Below are 26030 nucleotides of genomic sequence, written 5' to 3'. Positions count from 1 at the left end.
GCATCTCTCTGATGACCAGTGACGATGAGCATTTTTTCATATGATTGTTGGCCTCATATATGTCTTCTTTTGTAAAGTGTCTGTTCATATCCTTTGCCCACTTTTGAATGGGCTTGCTTGTTTTTTTCCTGTAAATCCATTTGAGTTCTTTGTAAATTCTGGATATCAGGCCTTTGTCAGATGGGTAAACTGCAAAAATTTTTTCCCATTCTGTTGGTTGCCGATCCACTCTAGTGACTGTTTCTTTTGCCGTGCAGAAGCTGTGGAGTTTCATTAGGTCCCATTTGTCTATTTTGGCTTTTGTTGCCAATGCTTTTGGTGTTTTGTTCATAAAGTCCTTGCCTACTCCTATGTCCTGGATAGTTTTGCCTAGATTTCCTTCTAGGGTTTTTATCGTGCCAGGTCTTATGTTTAAGTCTTTAATCCATCTGGAGTTAATTTTAGTGTAAGGTGTCAGGAAGGGGTCCAGTTTCTGCTTTCTGCACATGGCTAGCCAGTTTTCCCAACACCATTTGTTAAACAGAGAATCCTTTCCCCCTTGCTTGTTTTTGTCAGGTTTATCAAAGATTGTATAGGTGTAGATGAATATGGATTTTTATTGAGATAAGTAGAAATTCACAGGCAGTAGTAAGAAGTAACACAAAGTGCTCCCATATACATTTTCCCCCAGTGGCAATACTTTGTAAACCTATAGTACAAAGTCACAACCAGAATATTAAGAGTAATAAAATCCATACTTCTTATTCATACCATCTCAGTTTTATTACTATTTATTTGCATGTGTTTGTAGTTGATAACTTGTGTATGTTTGTACAACCACCATTTTTATGAAGATTCTGAAAAGTTGCAACATTACAAGGATCTCTTGTGTGACTCTTTTATAACTACATCCTCTTTGGTGCTCCCATCCCTGTTCCTCATCCTGAGAACCACTCAGGTGTTCTCTATTTTAAAAATAATGTCATTTCAAAATGCCATATAAATGGAATCATAGAGTATACATACTATTGGGATTTTTAAAAAATCACTCAGCATAATTTTCTGCAGTTTCATCCAAGTGTTGCACATATCAGTCATATATTTCTTTTTTATTACTGAGTGATATTTCATGGTATGTATGTACCAAAGTTTGTTTAACCATTTACTCAATGAAGGGTATTGGTCTGCTCTCAGTTGTTCTCACAACTGAGAGAATACTAGATTAATTTGTGAGAACACAACAAATTAATCTAGTATGAACGTTTATTTACAAAATTTTAAGCATAATTTTCTTTTGAAAAATGCCAAAGAGTATAATAGAAGTTTCTTGTTTATTAAGAAACTGTCCATTATCAACTTTTAGTTAACTTATTTTTTGCATAATGTATAAATAAGGTTTAGATTGATGTTCTTTTCTATTTCTTTCTTTTTTTTTTTATGGATGTCTTATTACTCCAGCTCTAGCAACTATTGTTGAAAAGACTTTTCTTCCTTTAATGAGTTGAATTTCCTTTGATAATTTGTAAAAAATCAGAGGAGCTTATTTATGTAGTTCTATTTTTAGGTACTCTGCTCTGTTCTGTTGATCTGCATATCTTTCTATGCATTTATCACCAGGCTTAGCTACTGTCACTGTGTAGTAAGACTTACTATTGAATCGTGTCATATACTTTACTTTTCTTTGTCAAGATTGTTTCAGCTATGCTAGAGGCTATGATAAGCTTATCTATTTATAAAATAAACCAAATGATATTTTGATATAAATAATATTAAGCTTACAGATCACTTTGAGAAAAATTGACATCTTTACTTTGTTGAGTCTTCCAATGTATGAACAGAGTGTCTCTCTTCATTTATTAAATCTCACTTATTTCATCTATATTTGTTAACATTCAGCATATAGAACTTGTACTCATTTTAAAATATATACATACTTGAGATATTTTGTTTCTTTTCAAATATGAATGGCATTTTTAAAAAATTGTTTTTATATAATCTTTATATAAAATGCAATTAATGTTGGTAGCTTTTGTAATCTGCAGCTCTGATGAGCTCACTTATTGGTTCTATCAGGTTTTTGTAGATTCCTTCAGATTTTCCATATACGAACCATGGTATCTATAGCATTATTTATCTGTTTCCAATCTTTACATGTTTCTAATTATTTTTCTTACCTTATTGTCGTGACTGTAATCACTTTATATTGTACAAGCACTATTTTGAATAGTGGTGAGAGCAAAAATTCTTGCACTGTTCTTGATTTGGGGAGAAACATTCAATCTTTTACCATTAAGTATGTTAATAGCCATAGATTTTCTAGATGCTACTTATCAGATTGAAATGATTCCCTACTAATTCTAACTTAGAGAATGTTTGTTCAAAATGGATGTTGAATTTTTAAAAATGCCTTTCATATATCAATTGACATTTTCATACAACCTTTCTTTTCTAAACAATTGGTATGGTCAATTATACTGACTGATTTTTGAATTTTGAATTAGCCTGGCATCCTTGCAATAACCTAGACTTGTTCATGCTTTATCACTCCTTTTTACATTGCTTGATTTGCTTTTCTATTACTTTTGAGGATATTTACTTCTATGCTTATGAAATATGTTGTCCTTCAGTTTTTTAAAATTTTATTTTCATGGTATTCTCTGGGGTTTTGGAATCATGACAATACTTATCTCCTAAAATAAATAGGGAAGTGTTCCTTTTCTTACATGTTCTGAAAAAGATTTACCTTTACCCAGAGAAGGATATCTAGTCTGTTCTTCAGAACAGACACATACAATGTACAGACACATACTATGAGTAAGGTAAACTGGGAAAATGTGAATAAGATCTGTGGATCTTATTAGTGTCAATAATCTTGTGATTTTCAACTACAGTATATATGGGATGTGTATATAGGAGCTCTCTGTATAATTTCTTATGGAGAATTGGTCTTAATACTGTTTTAAAAGTTTTTACACTCCTGCACTGATAAAACAGAACCCTCTAGATTTCCTTTTAGAATATTCTAATTAAAATTTAAATCTTTTAATGATTAGAGAAGCAACTGGATTAGTGATTCAATCTTGATTTTTAGCAGTTTGTGGTTTTGAGTAATCATTTTATTCCTAACTTACATAAATACTTAAACATAAAGTTCTCTATAGTATTCTCTTGACACCCTTTTAATAGCTGCAATTTGAAGTAATGTACTTTTAAGCGCTGTATTATTGTGTGTACACGGGCCCCTGCATAAGGCGGAGGCAGTGACAGGCCGGCCGGTGAGGCGCCGCCCGGGTAGGCCGCAACGGAGCTCCCGGACCCGCCAAGGACTGAGACAAGTCCTCGCCGAGCAGTGACCCTTCCGTACCCCACAAGAACATGCCCGGGGGACTTCCTCCCAGATCTTCCTTGTGGCCTTCCTCGCCCACTTCAGTGACACTATGCACCCACAAGGTGACCCGAGAGGCCTCTGGCTCCTGCTGCACTCCTTGTCCCTGCTGCTGTTTGAGGTGGCCAGAGATGGCCCAGCCATGGTTAGCTGTCCTGCCGCCGCCCCTCCTACATCCTCGCCCCAGGCTCCAGCGGCAGCGACCGGCGCGCGCGCCATGCTCGCTGCCGCCACGCCCCTCCCTCCGCTAGCATCGCCGCGCTTCCGGCTCCCAGCAACGCTCCACGCCAGGCCTGCGGACCTGGAGGCTGCGGCCGTGGTCGGTGGGCTCCGGCGGGCTCAGCGTTTGAGGCGGCGGCGGGGGTGAGCGGAGCCGGGCCCCGCAAGTCCCCGGGAGGAGACGGTGCTGGGCGAGGTCCCCTGCGTAAGGTGGGCGCTGTGACAGGCCGGCCAGTGAGGCGCCACAGGGGGAGGCCGCAACGGAGCTCCCGGACCGGCCGTGGGCTGAGACACCTCCTCGCTAAGCAGTGACCCTTCCTACCCCACCAGAACATGCCCGGGTGACTTACTCCCAGATCTTCCTTGTGGCCTTCCTCGCGCACTCCAGTGACAGTATGCACCCCCACCGTGACCCGAGAGGCCTCTGGCTTCTGCTGCCATCCTTGTCCCTGCTGCTTTTTGAGGTGGCCAGAGCTAGCCGATTGGTGGTTAACCGCCCCTCCTGCCTCCTACACGCCGCCGCTGCCGCCCCTCCTACGTCCTTGATGCCGCCGCCGCCGCCGCCCCTCCTACATCTGAAAATTGTTTTCAGACACTGGACAACAGCAGCACACTTTGATTTGCTGAGAAACAGGAAACTTAAAGGGGAAGTCCCATGATTTCCTTGTTCTTTGGTGGGGACAATTTCTCACCAGCTGCACTGCGGGCTAAAGTCCACTCAGAGCAGGGCAGCCCACTGATCTGAGAAGGCAGAGATCAGAGTTCAGGGCTGCTGAAGCAACTGCAACCTGCAGGGTAGGGCATCAGTGAGGACACAGCTGTGCAGAGGGGCAGCTCCCAAAGTCCACGTGGGGTCCCATTTGCATACTTATCAAGGACTGAACTCTACCCGCACAAAAAAAGACTAATAGATTTAACAGAGGGGTGGCTGCTACAAAATTATGTTTGGACCAGAGGTACTTCAGGTGGAGGAGCATTGGGGAATGAATGGGCGATGGAGTTCCTGCCATCCGTGGTGGGGGAACGACGTCATGCACACCTCATTAGCACCCAGGTATCCAACTGAGACACTAGAATAACTGCTTTAGGAGTAAGTGTCACATTTTACAATAAGACCCATTCTAGACTAGTCCTAGTGAAGCCTAAAGCTAAATCCTGACAAAATCCACCAGGGGATGGATTGGTGATTGAGTCATGCCAAGTTACAGGGTCTTGGGAAATACTTTGGGCTTTCCATGAATCCATAGTAATGAAACAGAAACCAAGTCCACATAAATCCAAAGTGATCTGACAGTAATTTTACTGCCCACTAGAACAAAATTAATTCACACAATCAATAAGACAAGTTAGCCAAGTTGACATTTAAGCAAACTACATTTAAGAACAGCTAGCAACACTTTGGGAGGCCGAGACGGGTGGATCAAGAGGTCGAGAGATCGAGACCATCCTGTTCAACAAGGTGAAACGCCGTCTCTACTAAAAACACAAAAAATTAGCTGGGCATGCTGGCGCATGCCTGTAATCCCAGCTACCCAGGAGGCTGAGGCAGGAGAATTGACTGAACCCAGGAGGCGGAGGTAGGGGTGAGCCGAGATCGCGCCATTGCACTCCAGTCTGAGTAACAAGAGCGAAACTCCGTCTCAAAAAAAAAAAAAAAAAAAAAAATTCACCAAGATAAATCACATACACTAAGCCGTAAAATAAATCTCAACAAATTTTCAAAAACTGTTACAGATTATGTTTGTTGACCACAAAATTATATTAGAATCAATAACAGTAAGAAATCTATTAAATCGTGAAATATTTGGAATTTAGATAATATGCTGCTAAACAACATGAATCCAAGAGAAGAGAAAACTGGAAAATACTTGAAATGTAATGAAAATGAAAACACAAGATATTAAAATTTGTGAGATGTAGCTAAAGTGATACGTAGGAAAAAATGTATAACTTTATGTGTATACTGGAGAATAAAAAAATTTTTAAATCACTGTTTTAAATTTATATTTAAGATTTTAGAAAAAGACAAGCAAATTAAACCCAAAGTAAGTAGAACAAAATAAATCATAAAAAGAAGTAAAATATAAAACAGATAACTAAAAATTAAAGCTAAAAACTTTTTTAAAAAAAATTAATAAAACTGATAAACACCTAGCAAGACTAATCAAGAAAAAAGAGAGAAAATGCAATTTATCTTTATCAGGAACTAAAAAGGTGATATGAGTAGATTCCAACATTAAAAGTCTACTTAAAAATTATGATAAGCAACTTTATGTCCATAAAAGCAATAATGTAGCTAAAATGGGCAAGTTTCTTGAAAAGTACAATTCACCTAAACTCACAAGAGGAAATAGAAGAATATTCCTCTACCTATAAAAGAAATTGGATTTATGATTTAAAAATCTGACACTAAGCAAAATCTAAGCCCAGATGCTTTCAGGTTGAATTCTTTCCTTTATCTACAGATGACATGATAAAAATATTAAATTAATTTTTTCAGAACATAGAAGAGGAAACCTTTCAACGTTTTTGAGGCATGCATAACCCTGATAGGAAAACCAAAGCAAATATAACCCTGATACCAAAAGATTTAAAAGAAAATAATCACTACAAAATATTAACAAATCAAATCCAAACATATAGCAGGTATAATAAACCTTGACCGAGTCTAGTTTATTCCAGGAATATAAAATTTGTTCAACATTTGTAAATCAATTAATGTAATTCAGCCCATTGACAGACGGAAAAAATTATACCAACATTTAAATTAATGCAGACAAAGTATTTGTCAAGATTGAAACTCATTCATGATTTTTAAAAGAAAACAAAACACGTGGCACACTAGGAATAGAAGGAACTTTCTTTAACTTGAGAAATGCATCTATGAAGAACATCCAGCTAATATTGTGGTTAATAGTGAAAAGCTGAAGGCTTTTCATCTAAGGCAGAGAATAGGGGAAGAATGTCAGCTTTTGCTACATTTATTCACTATCATTCTCGAGGTCTTAGTCAATGCAACGATGAAAAGAAAGACAAATAAAAAGTAATAAAGTGTGGAAATCAAGAAGTGAAACAATCCATATTCACGACAAACATGTATATAGAAGATCCTCAGAAATATGCTTAAATTACTTGTATTAATCTGTGAATTTTGCACGGTCACAAGATTCAATGAACAAAAACAAAAAAGCCTCAACAAATGAAGAGATGTAACATGTAGAAGAATGGGAAGATTAAAAAAAAAAAGGATGAGAAGATTTTGATGTTATCACGGATGTCATTTATACTTTGCATCTCCTGGGTTTCCAGTATTGGTTGAAAAATGTATCCCCATTGCCAATATTATGTATATACTTTCTTAAGTTGTCTTGAAAGATTTTAAATTAAATTGAAATTTTATTTTACATTTTAGGTTTAAATCCATTTTTTGAGTACAATGAGGTTCAACATTATTTCCTTCCAGATAGGCACTAAATTTTGCCAGCATAGACTATTTTTAAAAATATATTTTCTCCACTGATTTGATGTATTATTATGATGTATTAAATTTTTACAGACAATGATCTATAATGAGTTATCTAGACTCTTTCACTTATCTATTTATTTGTTTGTTTACATACTGATACCATATTATTGTTCCCAATCAACTTGTGGAGGCTGAGGCAGGAGGATCGCTTGAGCCAGGAGTTGGAGGCTGCAGTGAGCTGGGATTGCACCATAGCACTCCAGCCTGTGTGATAGAACGAGACTGTCTCAAAAAAAAAATGCATCTCCTAAGTTTATGGTTTAATGCATTTTGACAAATTCGTACAATTGTAGTAGATTCATAGAGTTGTGCAGCTGAATACCAGTTTTAGAACATTTTCTTCACCTCTTCAATTTCCCTCCAGCTCCTTTGCAGTCAGTCCCTGCTCTCTCACCTGCTACTGCCATGACAGTCCCAAGCAATCATTAATCTGCCCTGTGCCTCTCTAAATGTGTCCTTTCTGGAAGTTTCACAGAAATAGAATAAGACAATATGGGGCCGGGCGTGGTGGCTCACGCCTATAATCCCAGCATTTTGGGAGGCCGAGGCGGGTGGATCACAAAGTCAAGAGATCGAAACCATCCTGGTCAACATGGTGAAACCCCGTCTCTACTAAAAATACAAAAAATTATCTGGGCATGGTGGCGCGTGCCTGTAATCCCAGCTACTCAGGAGGCTGAGGCAGGAGAATTGCCTGAACCCAGGAGGCGGAGGTTGCGGTGAGCCGAGATCGCGCCATTGCACTCCAGCCTGGATAACAAGAGCGAAACTCCGTCTCAAAAAAAAAAAAATGTAGTGTTTTGCACTTAACATAATGTTATTGAGGTTCATCCATGTTATAGCATATATAAGATTTCATTGCTGAATAGAATTCTATTGCGCAGGTACACCACATTTTGTTTATTCATTTAGCAGCTGATGGACACTGAATTATTTCCAGTTTTTGACTATTGTGAATAATACTGCTGTGAACATGCCAGAGTAATTCTTGAATAGACATAAGTTTTCATTTATTTTGGATAGATTTCTAGGGGCGGACTTGTTGAATCATATGGTAACAGTATGTTTAACTTCTTAAGAAACTGTCAAACTGGTTTCCAAAGTGACTATTATTTTACATTCCCAACAGAAATATTTGAGGATTCCAGCTTTCCCACGTAATCAGCAAGACTGGGTATTCTCTGTCTTTTTAAGATTAGTCATATTCATGGGTATAATGTGGTATATTAGTGTGGTTTTAATTTACATTTACCTAAAGACTAATGACGTTGAGTACCCTGTTACATGCTTTTTAGCCATCTATAGTTCTTCTTTGGTAACATGAACATCCATGTTCTTTGCTGATTTTTAAAATTAGGTTGCTTCTTTTTTTTTTCTAGACAGAGTTTCATTCTTGTTGTCCAGAGTGGAGTGCACTGAGGCAAAGTCGGCTCACTGCAACCTCCCCATCCAGTTCAAGTGATTCTCCTGCCTCACCCTCCCGAGTAGCAGGGATTACAAGCATGTGCCACCACACCTGGCTAATTTTGTATTTTTAGTAGAGATGGGGTTTTCTCCATGTTGGTCAGGCTGGTCTCGAATTCCCGACCTCAGATCATCCACCAGCCTCGGCCTCCCAAAGTGCCGAAATTACAGGCATGAGCCACCCTGCCTGGCCTAGGTTGCTTCTGATTGAATTTAAAAAGTCTTCTTTATATATTGTGAATTCAAGTCCTTTGTAGAATATATGTTTAGCAAATATTTTCTTCTAACCGATGACTATTTTCTTCTTGATCTCTTTTGAAGCAGAAAGTTTTAAATTTTAGTAAAGTTCATTTTATTAATGGTTTCTATTTGGCTTGTGCTTTTGGTACATTATCTTAGAACTCTTTTCTTGACCCAAATTCACAAAGATTTTTCTCCCATGAATTCCTCTTGAAGTTTTATATTTTAGCTTTTACAACTAGGTCTATACCCATTTTGAGTTAATTGCTGTGCATGTGTTATGTCAGGCAAAGCGCCACGAGGGGGCTTTATCTGGATAGCAGCAGGGGAGTATGGGCTGGGGAAGGAAAACTCTTAAACATGACTTACCTCCAAGCTCCCCTGCTGCTATCCAGACACTTGGAGATAAGTTGTGTTTAAGAGTTATCCTTCCCCAGCCCATGAAACTGAGGTTTCCTCCTGCATCTGTCAGTGACTGGCTAATACCTTGAGGGAAGACAGATAAATGGTATATATGAATTATACATTTCCATATATGTCCCATTTTGAGGAACTCGGTGCAAAATGGTTACAGTAGGCCAAACATAGTCCTACAAGAAGAACCCATAGGAGCCAAAACACACCAAAAGCAGGGAAGGACTGTACAGAGGGGCTAACAGGGATCTCAGATGATCTAAGTTACTCTCCTAGGAAGACTCCTGAGATGGATGCAAAGGGGAACTTCCACATATCAAGGCCTCAGTAAACATGTGTCTTCGGAGTTAGGAGCAGATTGAAGGTATTTCCCAGTTTGTAAACATTTTTGTCAACATGAAAATAGCAGGCATCTAGACTTATAATCTCCTAAAGAAAAGATAGAGAAATTTGAGAACCAAAGGTCCCATCCATTTAAGAACCAGTGAGCTCTGAGAGAATCCTAAGGGTTAGCTGATACTGCCCTATCTCAACTCACAGACCCTACGCTTCTAAGATCTGTTGAGTTTCCTATGTGTGGCCAGAGGAACACTAGCACCAGAAATTTGATAGTTTAAGTGAAGAGACAATTCAGGGAATGTAATGTTGCACAGTCACACTGCATTACTTATCACTCTCACTGCAGCCACCTTTCTGAAAATGAAACCCCTAATATTCAAATGAAACAAATGGAAATCAAAACAGGTGATGGACAAAAGTTGAAAGGTTGAATCCAGGTACCTTCATGTATTTTGGGGCCTACAAAGCATAGAGCTCCTCAAAGGTAGGGTTCCTGGAGTCTCCTAGGTGTCTGAGAGGGCTTTGGACAGGATATGGGCAAGTGTGCAGGTGCAGGGATGGTCACATTTAACAGAGTCCAGGAATATAACTTCTGAGAGCATATGCTGAACCAAGAACTTTGATACCTGTCACAAAATATTGTATCTATACATTTAAATTTGGCTTGCATATTCCTAATAGTATTCTAGGGTGGAATATAACATCATACCATGTAGCCTTATGGAAGAAAACTTTGTATACAACTCAGTAACTGGCTTGGTTAGCCTTTTTCCTGGCCCCATCCCAGGTTAAACAGTACCTTTAAACTGGTTTCACCACTGGGAAAAGGATGTGTGTCTAGGAGATAATAAAAAGCATTAGAGAGAGATGACAGCACACCGCAGGGGTGTTCTTAAGTGTGTAATGCTTCCAGATAGGTTTGCTGTTATGCTGTTTCTAAGAACAGTACTCTGAACTAGCTCTCTGAGCTCTGGCACTGACTGATGGCCAATTCTGGAAGGAATCATTGTTCCTTTTCTTAGATAAGGAAAATTGAACTCCTCCTGATTCGGCTAAAATCTCCAAAAAACAATTTGGAGAAAAGACACAAAGCACTGTTTCTTTCAGTTACTATGATCTCCCTTTACTGATGGATAGCATGGACAAGGAAAAAAGGTAGCCTCATCAACTTTCATTGTAAACAGAGCATGACAGACTGCCGGGTAAATACATCAATAGTGCTTACTCTGGAAAACCTTCTTACATGTGGAATTTACCAAGATGTGTCTGATCTTTGTAGGACTCTTCATGATGGTCTAACCTGGTTACATGTCCTGGTTCCTTGGAAACCCTCACATAATCTATGCTACTGTCAGAGTTATCAAATGGAGATGTCCAAAAATGACTACATATTATGTAAGTTACAATCTCATGTGTCACTTACAGAGCTCGTGTGTCACATCTGGGCTAGATCATTTCCTAGTATGGAAGGAAGGCTCTTTGGGGACTGATGGTGGTGATGGTGGTGGTCTCAGCCTTGTTGTTGCTTTATGTGTGCCTCGCAATTGATTTTATTCTGGAGTACAATAATATAAGTTAATAAAATTTGATACTAGGTAAGATTTATGATTCTCAAAAGGTTTATTTGCAGCCTGTTCTTCTGTGTTGTCTCCATTTCAGGTAAATATTCTCTTATGCAATTCCCTGATGTTTCTTAAAACAGAGCTCATGTCCTTTGCAGGAACATGGATGGAGTTGGAGGCCAGTGTTCTTAGCAAACCAGCTCAGGAACAGAAAACTGAATACTGCAGGTTCTCACTTATAGGTGGCAGCTAAATAATAAAAACACACCAACACAAAGAGGGGAACAAGAGACACTGGGGCTTACCTGAGGGTAAAGGGTGGGAAGAGGGAGAGGAGCAGAAAAAATAACTATTGGGTACTAGGTGTAGTACCTGCATGATGAAATAATGCATACAACCTGAGTTTATATAACACACTTCTACACATATTCCTGGACCTAAAATAAATTTTATAAAAATGATGAGTGTTGGCCAAGTCAAACCAGAATAATCAGTGTGTAGGGTCATGGTTAGCTTATGGGTTAAATACTCAGTGGCCTTCAGTTCCCGATTAAACTCAATATTTTGCTGAAACACCTTCCCAAACCATATATTATTTTGCACGTGCCCATTTGCAACTCCAGAAGCACAACACCAGTTTTCAGTGCTGTCTGTGGTCTTTGTTTGGAACTCCAGCATAAGTTATAAATTGAAGGTCTCTGTTTTATTTCATGGACTTAGAGGTCAAGATAAGTACAGCTTATTGACACACATAGAGAAACTCCTCTATCTCTGCAGAGCAATGGAGTTGAGCAGCCCTCTTTATTCTTAATGAATTATCTTTTATATTTTTCTGGAAAGTGAGTGATTTTTATATTTCTTATTTAAAGTTTTATACAGAGTTACTTATACTGCCTCTATTTATCCCATTAAGAAATGAATTCAGTGTCTCATTTCTTTGTTTACCAGTAACTCAAAAATAACTCATCACTCTGAAAATTTGCTTTTACCCATTGAGCAATTACAGGCTAGGACTGTGATGAATTTTATTTTATATATATATATATATATATATATTTTTTTTTTTTTTTTTTTTTTTTTTTAGACAGAGTTTCACTGTTGTTAGCCAGACTGGAGTGCAATGGCACGATCTCGGCTCACCACAACCTCTGCCTCCTGGGTTTAGGCAATTCTCCTGCCTCAGCCTCCCAAGTAGCTGGGACTACAGGCATGCACCACCATGCCAAGCTAATTTTTGTATTTTTAGTAGAGACGGGGTTACACCTAATTGACCAGGATGGTTTCGATCTCTTGACCTCGTGATCCACCGGCCTCAGCCTCCTGAAGTGCTGGGATTATAGGCGTAGGCCACCACGCCCGGCCGACTGTGATGAATTTTAATAAGCTTGGTATATAATTGCTTAATATATGGTATGTGATAAGCTTAATTTCATTAGCACTCCTCATAAATCATCACAATGTGATTCTCAGGGGAAAGCCACATGGCTTGGAGCTCTGGCCTGCTGAACCTTGTGTTTGTGGTCAACAGCTCTATGGTGATTTGGGGTCTTGTGAGGCTTCCTGACAGGTGAGAGGCATCTCAAGGGACTCTGTTTCAACAGAAAGGTCATCACAGCTTCCTCATTCATGGCATAGCTTAAAACACCTTTGCTCTCAAGACATTGATTTATTGTTTGTTTCTTTTGCTTCTCACATGCTCTTGGGGTCCTGCACCTCCCCCTCATGGCTGTATCTCTCCTTCTCCTCAACTCTGACAGTCTCCAGGGCCCATGGGACTCAGGAAGTAGTTGTCTGGTGTGGGGCTGAGTCTTTTCACTTAGAAGCTGCCCTAGTACTGCCATGTCCCACTGAGACCTCTTTGGTGAGCTGACCTCCTTAAACCATTCAGCTCATCCATGTGGACTGGAAGAAAATTGGGTTTTGATAAGACGTGTAATGCAATTCTTCCTAATTTCTCCTGATACAAAAGGCAGTAACTTTGGTCTTCAGGAAAACATCCTTCCCCCGAGCCCTGAGATCCTCCAGCATTAAAATTAGAAAAGGGAAACAGGCTGAACTGCAATAGCTGAAGAAATTCTACTCTGGGCCCTTTAGGTCAGACCTCTTTCACGGAGGAGGGAAGCTTCCTGCCAAGGCCACCAAGAGCGGAGGACTCACGTGATGAAGTAATGAGCACGTGATGAGCAGAGGACTCACATTCTCTTGTGTTTGGGTTGCTGTTCCGACATTGGCTTGCAGGTAAAATTCACAAATGAGACATCTAAAGTATCTAGTTTACAATATGCCTTTCCCAAATCCTTGGTACCTTTGCTTTCCTGGGCCCCTTCATCCATCATATATATATGTATGTACTTTAAGTTCTGAGGCACATGTGTAGATCATGCAGGATTGTTACATAGGTACACACATGCCATGGTGGTTTGCTGCCTCCATCCCCCCGTCACCTACATTAGGTATTTCTCCTAATGTTATCCCTCCTTAATCTCCCCAGCCCCTGCTATCCTTCCCCTAGCCCCCAACCCCCCAACAGATCCCAGTGTGTGATTTCCCCTCCCTGTGCCCATGTGCTCCCATTGTTCAACACCTACTTATGAGTGAGAACATGCAGTTCACTTTTCTGTTCATGTGTCAGTTTGCGGAGAATGATATTTCCAGATTCATCCATGTACCTGCAAAGGACATGAATGTATCCTTTTTTATGGCTGTGTAGTGTTCCATCATGCATATGTTCCACAATTTCTTTATCTAGTCTATCTTTGATGAGCATTTGAGTTGCTTCCAAGTCTTTGCTATTGTAAACAGTGCTGCAGTCAACATACATGTGCATGTGTCTATAATAGAACAATTTATAATCCTTTGGATATATACCCAGTAATGGGATTGCTGGGTCAAATGGAATTTCTATTTTTAGGTCCTTGAGGAATCGCCACACTGTCTTCCACAATGGTTGAACTAATACTCTCCCACCAACAGTGAGAAAGTGTTCTTAATTTTCCACATCCTCTCCAGCATCTGTTGTCTCGAGATTTTTTAATGATGGCCATTCTAACTGGTGTGAGTTGGTGTCTCAATGTGGTTTTGATTTGCATTTCTCTAATGACCAGTGCATGGCTATGAAATATTAAGATATGTTTACACTGTGTTAATATAAAGATAATGTACTATTATTATATGGTGAAATATTTTCTTTGACCTGAAAAAACATTGTTTTTCTTCTGGTTTTAGAATAAATGAAAATGTTTTGAACTGGTCCATAGGTACCACCTACTGTGCAGCCCCGTTTTCCTCCTGGTTTTAGAATAAATGAAAATGTTTTGATGTGGTCCATAGGTGCCACCTGCTATGCAGCCCCTGGTCTTACCTGATTCACGCTGATGTTGCCAAGCACCATGAACTGAGTAGCTTATAAACAACAGAAATTCATTTTTTGTCAGTTCTAGAGGCAAAGGCTGGGAAGTACACAATACAAGCACATGCAGATTTAGTGTCCAGGGAGTGTTCCTGTCCACAATCAGAGATGCCCCTCTCTTTGTGTCCCTCCATCCTAGAAGGACAAGGCAGCTCTCTGGCCTGATCATGAGGGCACTCATTCAATTTACAAGCGCTCTATTCTTATGACCTGTTAACTCCCAAAAGGTTTCACCTCCTAATACTAGCACCTTGGGGGTTAAGATTTCAACGTAAGAATTTGAGGGAGCCAGAAACATTCAGTCCACAGCACACTCTGTGTTCCCTGCTGAGATGGAGAATAGCAGAGATTGGAACTGGTGGACATGATAAAGGAGAAATAGGAGGAGAGAAGAGGAGGAGGAGGAGGAGGAGGAGGAGGAGGAGGAGGAGGAGGAGGAGGAAGAAAAGGAGAGTGAGCTGAATAACAAGTTGGTTCTTTTTCCTGGCCCCAGAGTGGCTACCTCTCCTGGCAGGGAGCATCCCCTGACCCTGTTTCTCACACACACCTCATTCTGGCCTCTTATCCCCCAACCTTTTTCTATTAAAAAAAATCCTCCCATCTCTCCTCCCCTTTTCTGATTCTTGGGACTCCCTTCTTTTCCACTGGGTCTCCCCAAGTTCTAACACAGGAGCAGAACTGGCCCTCCACTGCCCACCCCCTCAGGCCTCATTTACAAAACCCTTTTCCTGTGGTTCTGCAGAGTCTAAGGCACAGCCATCTCCCGAATGAAATGGAACTTCAGGCCAGGCCAGGCTTATGGAGGGTGGAGTCTCTCTGCTGAATCAGCATCCAGCTGTTCCAGGTCATTCTAGATGAGACTCAGTGATGACTATTAAATCCATCATCTTTAGTGAAAAAAGCCAACCACAAGAGAACGCACAGTGTATGATTGCAGATAAACTGAGACCTGATAGGAGTGTGCCATAAGCAGAAATTTTAATGTAAACAAGAATAGGAACATCACGGCTGTGTGCAGTAACTGCTCAGGGCAGGGAGAGTGGTGTGATCAGGAAGGGATAGGTGGAAAGCTTCTAGAACCTACCCGGGTTCGGGGTGTTAATCTAGGTGGGGGATATGTTCATTTGTAGCAATTCATTAGCCTGCACATTTATATTTTGTGTACCATTATGCATAAAGTTTTGCACAATTAAAGAAAAAATCACATTTCCTGCCAGTACCTAGTATACTGGGAACCACACGTGAGTGATTGGCAGTTTCCTTTCTTCAAGCAAAGCATCGCCGCCTTCTTCCTCCTTTTTCCAGATTAGCCTACCTGGCCAATGGCTGGCCTGTGGACTGAGGAAGTGAAATACCTTTCCCTCCCTATTTGGGTAGTATGTGGAATTGGTGGCCTGGTCCATCTTTGTTTTCTTTCATCCAGAGATCAGTGTAAAAAGACCTCATGAAAATGAAAACCACAGTATCAGGGATAAGAAAAGAGAGAGAGTGAGATTGCAGGAACATATTAAGAATATATTTTAGAAATCAGACAAAACTTTCAAAAGTATAAAAGAGAAGAAAGATCAACTCAAAAGTGCACGAGTTGGAAACCCAAATATTACTCAGAATTTCCAAAAATAAAAATAAAAAGCTGTTTTAACAGTTGCAGAATTCCAGCTTGTATGGAGGAAGGAGTTGGTTGGGAGCAGTATCCCAGCCAACTGGGACACTAGACTTGGGTGGATTTTGTGAGAAGAGGATGAGAGGGAAGGGCTGTGTGCCCTCTGGGGAAAGGACAGAGCCTGCCATGTCCTTCATGATTTTGGCCTTTGGTGATATGTGGCAAACACCGGGAAGACCAGGCTTTGCTAAGAGATCTAGACAAATGGGTTGTAAAACATCACTTGTGTCCTCACGCATATAATCCCAGCACTTTGAAAGGCTGAGGTGGGTGAATCACAAGGTCTAGAGATCATCAAGACCATCCCAGTCAACATGGTGAAACCCTGTCTCTATTAAAAATACAATAAAAAATACAATAAGTAGCTGGACATGGTGGTGTGAGCCTGTAGTCCCAGCTACTCAGGAGGCTGAGACAGTGGAATTGCTTGAACCCAGGAGGCGGAGGTTGCAGTGAGCCGAGATTGGGCCATTGCACTCCAGCATGGGTAACAAGAGCAAAACACCATCTCAAAAAAAAAAAAAAAAATAGTCGTTTCAGCTGGATGAAATAAAGGCGTCACTTCTGTTTTGAGTCTTTTCTTCTGCATGTGGGCAAAGGAGAGTCTTGCAACTTTGTTGCTAATGGATTCTCTGATTGTTTTGCAGACGCCTAATGGTAGCTGCAGATAGACACTGAATGTTTTCTGGAGCTGGTGCAGTTGCATGAGGCAGAGGAGCCCAGGGTGCTGCAACGTGAAGGCTGGAAAGAATGTGTGTTTCTGCTGCCTGATCTTGAGTTCTTCTGTCTGCTAACTAAAAGGTTGGTGGCTCAAGCCCAGTTAGGCACTGAGTTTTACATGATCTCAGTTCATTTAAGATAAGCTTATGATAGGTTTTCTCTTAACTAGCCTCTCTCCGAACCTTGTTGTCAGTCCCTCTAGTTAAATCAGATGTGGCAAAATCCTGCCTGAACCCCATTAGGTGTTTTGTAGATGCCATTAGGCTTCTGCAAAATAATCAGAGAATCTATTAGCAACAAAGTTGCAAGACTCTCCTTTGCCCACTTGCAGAAGAAAACACTCAAAATAGAAGTGACCTTTTATTTCATCCCCCTGAAACCAGTTGGTATTTTTTTTTTTTTTTTTTGAGATGGAGTTTCCCTCGTTACCCAGGCTGGAGTGCAATGGAGCGATCTTAGCTCACTGCAACCTCTGCCTCCTGGGTTCAAGCAATTCTGCTGCCTCAGCCTCCCTAGTAGCTGGGACTACAGGCTCGTGCCACCATGTCCAGCTAATTATTGTGGGGCTTCACCATATTGACCAGGATGGTCTCGATGATCTCTAGACCTCGTGATCCACCTACCTTGGCCTCCCAAAGTGCTGGGATTAGAGGCATGAAGATACAAGTGATGTTTTACAACCCATTTGTCTAGATCTCTTAGCAAAGCCTGGTCTTCCTGGTGTTTGCCACATATCACCAAAGGCCAAAATCATCAAGGACATGGCAGGCTCTGTCCTTCCCCCAGAGGGCACATAGCCTTTCCCTCTCATCCTCTTCTCATGAAACTGCTGAACACTGCTCCCAACCAACTCCTTCCTCCAGACAAGCTGGAATTCTGTGACTGCTAAAACAGCTTTTCATTTTTTTTTTCCTGGAAAATTTGTTACTCATATCTGGGTTTCCCACTCATGCCCTTTTAAGTTGATCTTTCTTCTCTTTTATACTTTTGAAAGTTTTGTCTGATTTCTAAAATATATCTTTAATATGTTCCTTAATAATTATATGTTAAGTATTAACATATAATACTTAATATGTTTAGAAACATGAATGTTTGGGGTTCAAGCAGGATTTTACCACATCTGATATATACTTCTTTTCAAGAATGAAACAAGTTCTGAAGATCCAGAGCCTAGTTCTCACATGAATAATTAAGTTTTCTTCCTAAGTTTGGGTTTTACACTTACTGATTCCTGGAAACCTGGTGTCATTACCCTTAAGCCCAATCCCTGAGGAACACACCTCACACTTAAAGGTGGATTTTTACTGCATATGGGGTGCACTATACACTACTAGGGCAATGAAGCACTGAAATCTCAGACTTCACCCCTACACAATTGGTTCATGTAATCAAAAACCACATTTTTTTGTTTTCCTAAAGCTATGAAATAAAGAATGTATGTGAAAGACAAAGGTATGTTTTTCCTCTCCTTGCAGAGAGAGAGAAGACTCTGCATGAACATAAAATACACAAAAAGTTGGGTTTTATGATACTGAACATTAAGCAAAAAAGGACAGCCATTCTTGAGAGATGTTACCCAGACAGCGGAGCCCCTCAATTGCTTCCACTGACTGCCATGAGAGAGCTTCCAAGCTAAGGACAGGGAGGAGAAAGTGAAAAGGACCCCAGTGCACACCTTTGAGTTAAGGACACTAAGCAGAGTGTCCAGGGTAGTGTAGACCCAAGTAGCATAAAACCTATAAATAGAACCCAGCCAGGAGAGAGCTGCAGAAAGTAAATTACAGTGAACCACAGTGGGTGTCCCTACTGGGTCAGCACAGGGCTGATTAAGAAAGTGTGGATCAGAGCCTACATTTGATGAAAATATTCCAAAGTCAAAGGAAAATCATTTGAAAAGATTGGAGAGTCTGGTGCCTGGCCACACACAAGGCTTGGAAAGGTGCCTGAATAATAATTAAAACTAAAATTAACTCATCATCCACAGGACAAAGGATAGGAGTTTCAAAAAGCTTTTTGCTCAGTAGCAGGCCATGAGCCCTGCTCTGGACCACCTCACAAATCATAAAAACCAGACTGAAAATGATTAGACTGTTTCCGAGTGATTTAACTGCATCCCCGAAGAAAGCTAAAGATACACAGGAACACAAACGCATCCAGCACTCAAGATAACAGACACAACACCTGGGATACCATCAGAGATTCTGAGGCCTGGAAAGATGCCTGTGTGAGGAGATAAGTCTTTGGAAGCTGATCCAGCCGAGAAATAAACCCACCATCTATGATCCATTGATCTTTGATGGAGACACCAAGAAAACATGATAATAGACTAGCTAGAAAAAAGGTGGCATATATACACCACGAAATACTATGCAGCCATATAAAGAAATGAGATCATGTCATTTGCAGGGACATTGATGGAGTCAAAACCATTATCCTCAACAAACTAACACAGGAACAAAATACAAAACACTGCACATTCTCACTTATATGTGGGAGCCAGATTATGAGAACATATGGACAGATAGGGTGGGGGTGGGGACAACGCACACTTGGCCCTGTCAGGGGGTGGGGAGTTGGGGAAGGGAGAACCTCAGGAAGAGAAGCTAATGGATGCTGGGCTTAATCCCTAGGCAATGCGATGATCCAGATTCTCTGTGCAGCAGATGATCCAGATTCTCTGTGCAGCAAACCGCCATGGCACACATCTACCTGTGTAGCAAATCTGCAGGTCCTGCACATGTACTCCTGAGCTTAAGTCAAAGTTGAAGTAAAAAGCAATAAGCAAAGAAAGGAAAAATCCACTTAAACATCAGTACTTGCACCAAAAGTAACTCAAAATTGATTATAGAACTAAAGTGAACTGCAAATCCAGAAAACTTACAGTAGCAAACATAAGAGAAACTTCCACAGTGCAGAGTTACACACAAAATAGACTTAGGTATCATATCAACACAAAGTACTAAAGAAAAGATTTATAAGTTCAACTTGATACAAATTAAAAATTCTTAGCACAAGACGCTGTTAATAGAATAAAAAGCTACAAATTTGAAGAAAAATATGAAAACCTTACATAGGTCAAAGGTCCTGTATACTGGGTAATTGTGTGTATAACGTTTAGCGAGCCCCGGTGTGCCAGGACATTTGTTCCAGCATTTTTCTGGGTGTGTGCTGGAGGCTGTTTCTGAATGACATTAACACTAAACTAGACAAACTAAGTGAAGCAGATGCCCTCTCTGTGGTGGGCAGGCCTCATCCAATCAGCCAAAGGCCAGAGGGGAAGGAAAAGGTCAATGAGAAGAAAATGCTTTCCTGAGTGTCCAGCTTTCCATCTTGGGAATTGCAGCCTCCATAATCATATGTCCAAACATATATACACACACACACACACATGCTGTGTACATATATACGCACACACACATTTCATAAGTACGTAGGAAGGACTGTATTTTTAAAAGTTCAGCTATTCAATGACTATTGCTGAAGCTGGCCAGTGAACATGGGGATGTTCTACTGTACGATTCTGTCTCCCTTTTTACACTACTGAAGTTCTGCGTTTGAAGAAGTATGAGAGATAAAAGCTGAATTTCTCCACATACACTTCAAAGCCCTAAAGATTAACACAGAGTCAAAAATGCCACCCATAATCCTGCCCCCAACCAGGGCTAGAAATCACTGTGACCCTCAGGTGATTTTATTTAGCTGGATCTGGGAGCCACACAACAGCACAGGGAGCAGGAAACACTATGCAAATAAAAACCAGCACAGCAGGGAGGGTCTGTTCATGACAGAACACCCAGAAAAACCATCCTCAGACAGCCAGTGTGGAGAAACACAGAACATGCCTGAGACCTGGTGGATCAGAACCCAGCTACTGGGGAATGGATGGGCAGGGGCTTCACAGTACAGAGGACCAGAGGGAACAATCTTCCAAGAGTAGCATTGCTGGGAGATCGGAAGTCTTGGACAAAGGGAAGCATCCTCTGGAGACTTGGAGCGATGAGAATGAATGAAGTAACTGGCAGAAATTAAAGGTCCTGATAGAACAAAATAGAATCCCAGAGAGAGCAAACGTGCTGTCTCCCAATGTCAAACAGTACATCCTAAAATCATAAGAAAAATCCTTTTTAGCAAGTACTGTATATCCAGTGATATGACCCATGCATGAAGACTGGGAAAAGTTCCCTAAGCAAAAGTCAGCGAGACCTGATTCCTTCAGGAGGACTCTGTTACAGATAAATTCCACTCAACGAGAAACACTTAGGACACACGTTTGAATAGCACATGTACATCAACCTATTTAATTGCAGATCTATACCAGAAACCAAGGTGGGAACAGGTGGCACACATAAGCTGTCACTTTATGTTTGGGCTGAAATGACAAATAAAAAATGACAGGTAAAGAGGATAGAGAAGAGGAAAATAATGCTTTGATTGTTATAGTGGTAAAAATCTGAAGTTCAAAAATATAATTTAAAATGTATAAACCAAATAGCAGAAGTGTCTCAAGTTAAAAGGGGATTAGCGATGTCAAAACCATAGTTCAATGTTAAACAAGAGCTATACAACTCTTCTTAAATAACAACAAAATGCACATGTGTGCGTGCACACACACACACACACACACACACAAAGAAAACAAGTAACATCAAAAAGAAATACAGAAAACACAGTCTACCTCATATAATAAATATAGACTAAAATATGGAAGAGTTTAGAATATAAAGAGAAAAATAAGAATGATTTTATTAATCCATAGGTTTATTTGCCAAACCAATCATACTAATAAAAACTTAAAACATTATTTGTAAAAAATCCACTTGTTCAGAGTAATGGGCAAAAAAATTTTTAATTAAATGAATTTAAAGTTTAAACATTATAACTAATAGACTAAAATTAATTTGGGGTGGAAGTTAAAACTGGGGCAGAGAATATTCTTTTCCACAACAGAATGCCAGCAAAATAAATTAAAATTAATTTTGAATGAAAGTTAAAATTTGGGTGGGGAATATTCTTTTTTGTGAAGAATGCCAGTAAAAACAAGTACTCAGTAAAATTTTGAGAGAGAATATTCCCAATGTACAAATATAAATATAATAACTACCACAGACAGCGGTGATTAATTGATGATAAAATGGTCAGAGGAAGATGGTTAGAATACAGATGTTTAAAGTTTCTCAAACCATTTTTCAAATTAATTACAAATCAGTTGTCTTTACAAGGGACAGAGCTCCTAGACTACTCCTTAACCAAGTGACCATTCTAGCTAATATCACCATAATGGGGATGGACACACTGGGCCTTTTCTGCCCGCAGATGGACTGAGGTAGGAAGCTCATAACATTGACTCTGCAGTGCTCCTGGCAAAATGTTTAAGATAAATTTAATCATGAGGACCCTTTCAGTTGACTTCAGAATTTAGACCTTTGAGCCAGACAGCTGATCTGTCCTCTACAGACAAAGTTTTCAGCAAGAAGATAACATTGTTGATATTCTGCCCTGACAGAGTCCTGGGTGACATGCTGTCCTCTGCCAGCAGCTCTGGACTCCTGTTCTCTACAGGATAAAAATTGACAGGAGCAGGGTTAAGTCTTGTCAATGCTGTTTGTCCATCTGGGAATTGGACTCCCTTGGTACTGATCACAATTGGAGGGGGATGAATAAAAGGAGCCTAGTGGGCTGAAATCAACAAGAGCATTCTGTGGTCTAAAATTTTTTTTAAATTGCATTTTAGGTTTTGGGGTACATGCACAGAACATGCAAGATAGTTGCATAGGTACACACGTGGCAGTGTGTTTTGCTGCCTTCCTCCCCTTCACCCACATTTGGCATTTCAATGCTATCTCTCCCCAGTTCCCCCCCTCACTGTCCCTCCCCTATTCCCCCCAATAGATCCCAGTGTGTACTGCTCTAATCCCTGTGTACATGTGTTTTCGTTATGCATCACCGGCCTATGAGTGAGAATATGCGGTATTTCATTTTATGTTCTTGTGTCAGTTTGCTGAGAATGATGTTCCCCAGATTCATCCATGTCCCTACAAAGGACACGACCTCATCATTTTTTATTGCTGCATAATATTTCATGCTGTATATGTGCCACATTTTCCCAGTCCAGTCAATCATTAATGGGCATTTGGGTTGGTTCCAGGTCTTTGCTGTTGTAAACAGTGAGCAGTGAACATTCGTGTCCATGTGTCCTTATAGTAGAATGATTTATAATCCTTTGGATATATACCCAGTAATGGGATTGCTGAGTCAAATGGAATTTCTATTTCTAAGTCCTTGAGGAATCGCCACACTGTCTTCCACAATGGTTGAACTAATTTACACTCCCGCCAGCAGTGTAAAAGTGTTCCTATTTCTCCACATCCTCTCCAGCATCTGTTGTCTCCAGATTTTTTATGATCATCATTCCAACTGGCGTGAGGTGGTATCTCAATGTGGTTTTGATTTGCATCTCTCTGATGACCAGTGATGATGAGCATTTTTTCATATGTTTTTTGGCCTCATGTATGTCTTTTTTGGAAAGTATCTGTTCATATCCTTTGCTCATTTTTGAATGGGCTTGTTTGTTTTTTTCTTGTAAATCTGTTTGAGTTCTTTGTAAATTCGGGATATCAGCCCTTTGTCAGATGGGTAAACTGCAAAGATTTTTTCCCATTCTGTTGGTTGCCGATTCACTCTAGTGACTGTTTCTTTTGCCGTGAAGAGGCTGTGGAGTTTGATTAGGTCCCATTTGTCTATTTTGGCTTCTGTTGCCAATGCTTTTGGTGTTTTGGTCATGAAGTTCTTACCTACTCCTATGTCCTGAATGGTTTTGCCTAGATTTTCTTCTAGGGTTTTTATGGTGCCAGGTCTTATGTTTAAGTCTTTAATCCATCTGGAGTTAATTTTAGTGTAAGGTGTCAGGAAGGGGTACAGTTTCTCCTTTCTGCACATGGCTAGACCGTTTTCCCAACACCATTTATTAAATAGGGAGTCCTTCCCCCATTGCTTGTTTTTGTCAGGTTTATCAAAGATCGTATGGTTGTAGATATGTTGTGTTGACTCCGAAGCCTCTGTTGTGTTCCATCAATCTATATCTCTGTTTTGGTACGAGTACCATGCTGTTTTGATTATTGTAGCCTTGTAGTATAGTTTGAAGTCCAGTAGTGTGATGCTGTGTTATTTTTGCTTAGAATTGATTTGGCTATGCGGGCTCTCTTTTGGTTCCATATGAATCTCAAGGTGGTTTTTTCCAGTTCTGTGAAGAAAGTCGATGGTAGCTTGATCGGGATAGCATTGAGTCTGTAAATTACTTTGGGCAGTATGGCCATTTTCACAATATTGATTCTTCCTAACCATGAACATGGAATGTTTCTCCATCTGTTTGTGTCCTCTCTTATTTTGTTGAGCAGTGGTTTGTAGTTTTACTTGAAGAGGTCCCTTATGTTCCTTTTAAGTTGTATTCCTAGGTATTTTAATCTCTTTGTAGCAATTGTGAATGGCAGTTCATTCTTGATTTGGTGCTCTTTAAGTCTGTTATTGGTGTATAGGAATGCTTGTGATTTTTGCACATTGATTTTATATCCTGAGACTTTGCTGAAGTTGCTTATCAGTTTCAGGAGTTTTTGGGCTGAGACGATGGGGTCTTGTAGATATACTATCATGTCGTTTGCAAATAGAGACAGTTTGGCTTCCTCCTTTCCTATTTGAATACCCTTTATTTCCTTTTCTTGCCTAATTGCTCTGGCTAGAACTTCCAGTACTGTATTGAATGGGAGTGGTGAGAGAGGGCATCCTTGTCTAGTGCCAGATTTCAAAGGGAATGTTTCCAGTTTTTGCCCATTCAGTATGATATTGGCTGTAGGTTTGTCATAAATAGCTTTTATTATTTTGAGATACGTTCCATCAATACCGAGTTTATTGAGGGTTTTTAGCATAAAGCGCTGTTGAATTTTGTCGAATGCCTTCTCTGTGTCAATTGAGATAATCATGTGGTTTTTGTTTTTGGTTCTATTTAGGAGGTGAATTACGTTTATAGACTTGCGTATGTTGAACCAGACTTGCATCCCCGGGATGAATCCTACTTGATCATGATGGATAAGCTTTTTGATGTGCTGTTGCAATCGGCTTGCCAGTATTTTATTGAAGATTTTTGCATCTATGTTCATCATGGATATTGGCCTGAAGTTTTGTTTTCTTGTTGGATCTCTGCCAGGTTTTGGTATCAGGATAATGTTGGTCTCATAAAATGATTTGGGAAGGATTCCCTCTTTTTGGATTATTTGTAAGAGTTTCAGAATGAATGGTACCAGCTCCTCTTTGTGTGTCTGGTAGAATTCGGCTGTGAACCCATCTGGACCTCTGCTTTTTTTGTGTGGTAGGTTCTTAATTGCTGCCTCAACTTCAGACCTTGTTATTGGTCTATTCATAGTTTTTGCTTCCTCCTGGTTAAGGCTTGGGAGGACACAGGTGTCCAGGAATTTATCCATTTCTTCCAGGTTTACTAGTTTATGTGCATAGAGTTGTTTGTAATATTCTCTGATGATGGTTTGAATTTCTGTGAAATCTGTGGTGATTTCCCCTTTATTGTTTTTTATTGCATCTATTTGGTTATTCTCTCTTTTCTTTTTTATCAGTCTGGCTAGTGGTCTGTCTATTTTGTTGATCTTTTAAAAAAAAACAGCTCATGGATTTATTGATTTTTTTGAAAGGTTTTTCATGTCTCTATCTCCTTCAGTTCTGCTCTGATCTTAGTTATTTCTTGTCTTCCGCTAGGTTTTGAGTTTTTTTGATCTTGCTCCTGTAGCTCTTTCAATTCTGATGATAGGGTGTCAATTTTTGATCTCTTCACTCTTCTCATGTGGGCACTTATTGCTATATATTTTCCTCTAGAGACTGCTTTAAATGTGTCCCAGAGATTCTGGTATGTTGTGTCTTCATTCTTGTTGGTTTCTAAGAACTTCTTTAGTTCTGCCTTCATTTCATTGTTTATCCAATCAACATTCAGGAGACAGTTGTTCAGTTTCCATGAAGCTGTGCAGTTCTGAGTTAGTTTCTGAATTCTGAGTTCTAACTTGATTGCACTATGGTCTGAGAGACTGTTTGTTATGATTTCAGTTTTTTTGCAC

At 40.0% G+C, this 26030-nt stretch overlaps 2 protein-coding genes across 10 annotated transcripts in view; one reads left to right on the top strand and one right to left on the bottom strand.

Annotated features, from left to right (window-relative positions):
- Positions 1–4067, bottom strand: part of RPL5 (ribosomal protein L5) — a 50494-nt gene extending 46427 nt beyond the window's left edge. For all 7 annotated transcript variants that reach the window (XM_078332476.1, XM_078332477.1, XM_078332475.1 and 4 more), the window contains exon 1: positions 3934–4067. The gene's annotated coding sequence lies outside the window, so the exon portion shown is untranslated. The remainder of the gene's footprint in view (positions 1–3933) is intronic.
- Positions 3306–17868, top strand: LOC144577050 (uncharacterized). 3 transcript variants are annotated; one of them, XM_078332480.1, is made up of 5 exons: positions 3306–3727; positions 10846–10961; positions 13223–13366; positions 14040–14182; positions 16848–17868. In XM_078332480.1, exons 1-3 carry the CDS (start codon positions 3417–3419, stop codon positions 13306–13308), a joined length of 513 nt encoding a protein of 170 aa, XP_078188606.1. In that variant the 5' UTR covers positions 3306–3416; the 3' UTR covers positions 13309–13366; positions 14040–14182; positions 16848–17868. The 3 variants fall into 3 exon arrangements, with proteins under 3 accessions (XP_078188606.1, XP_078188607.1, XP_078188605.1); XM_078332481.1 differs by lacking the exon at positions 14040–14182; XM_078332479.1 differs by lacking the exons at positions 13223–13366; positions 14040–14182; positions 16848–17868 and having other exon boundaries at positions 10846–12140.
- The last annotated feature ends 8162 nt before the right edge of the window (positions 17869–26030 follow it).

Source organism: Callithrix jacchus, chromosome 7 (genome assembly GCF_049354715.1).
Source record: "Callithrix jacchus isolate 240 chromosome 7, calJac240_pri, whole genome shotgun sequence".
Lineage (NCBI taxonomy): Eukaryota > Metazoa > Chordata > Mammalia > Primates > Cebidae > Callithrix > Callithrix jacchus.
The sequence above is the reverse complement of the archived record's forward strand: the minus strand, read 5'-3'. Positions and strand labels throughout refer to the sequence as shown.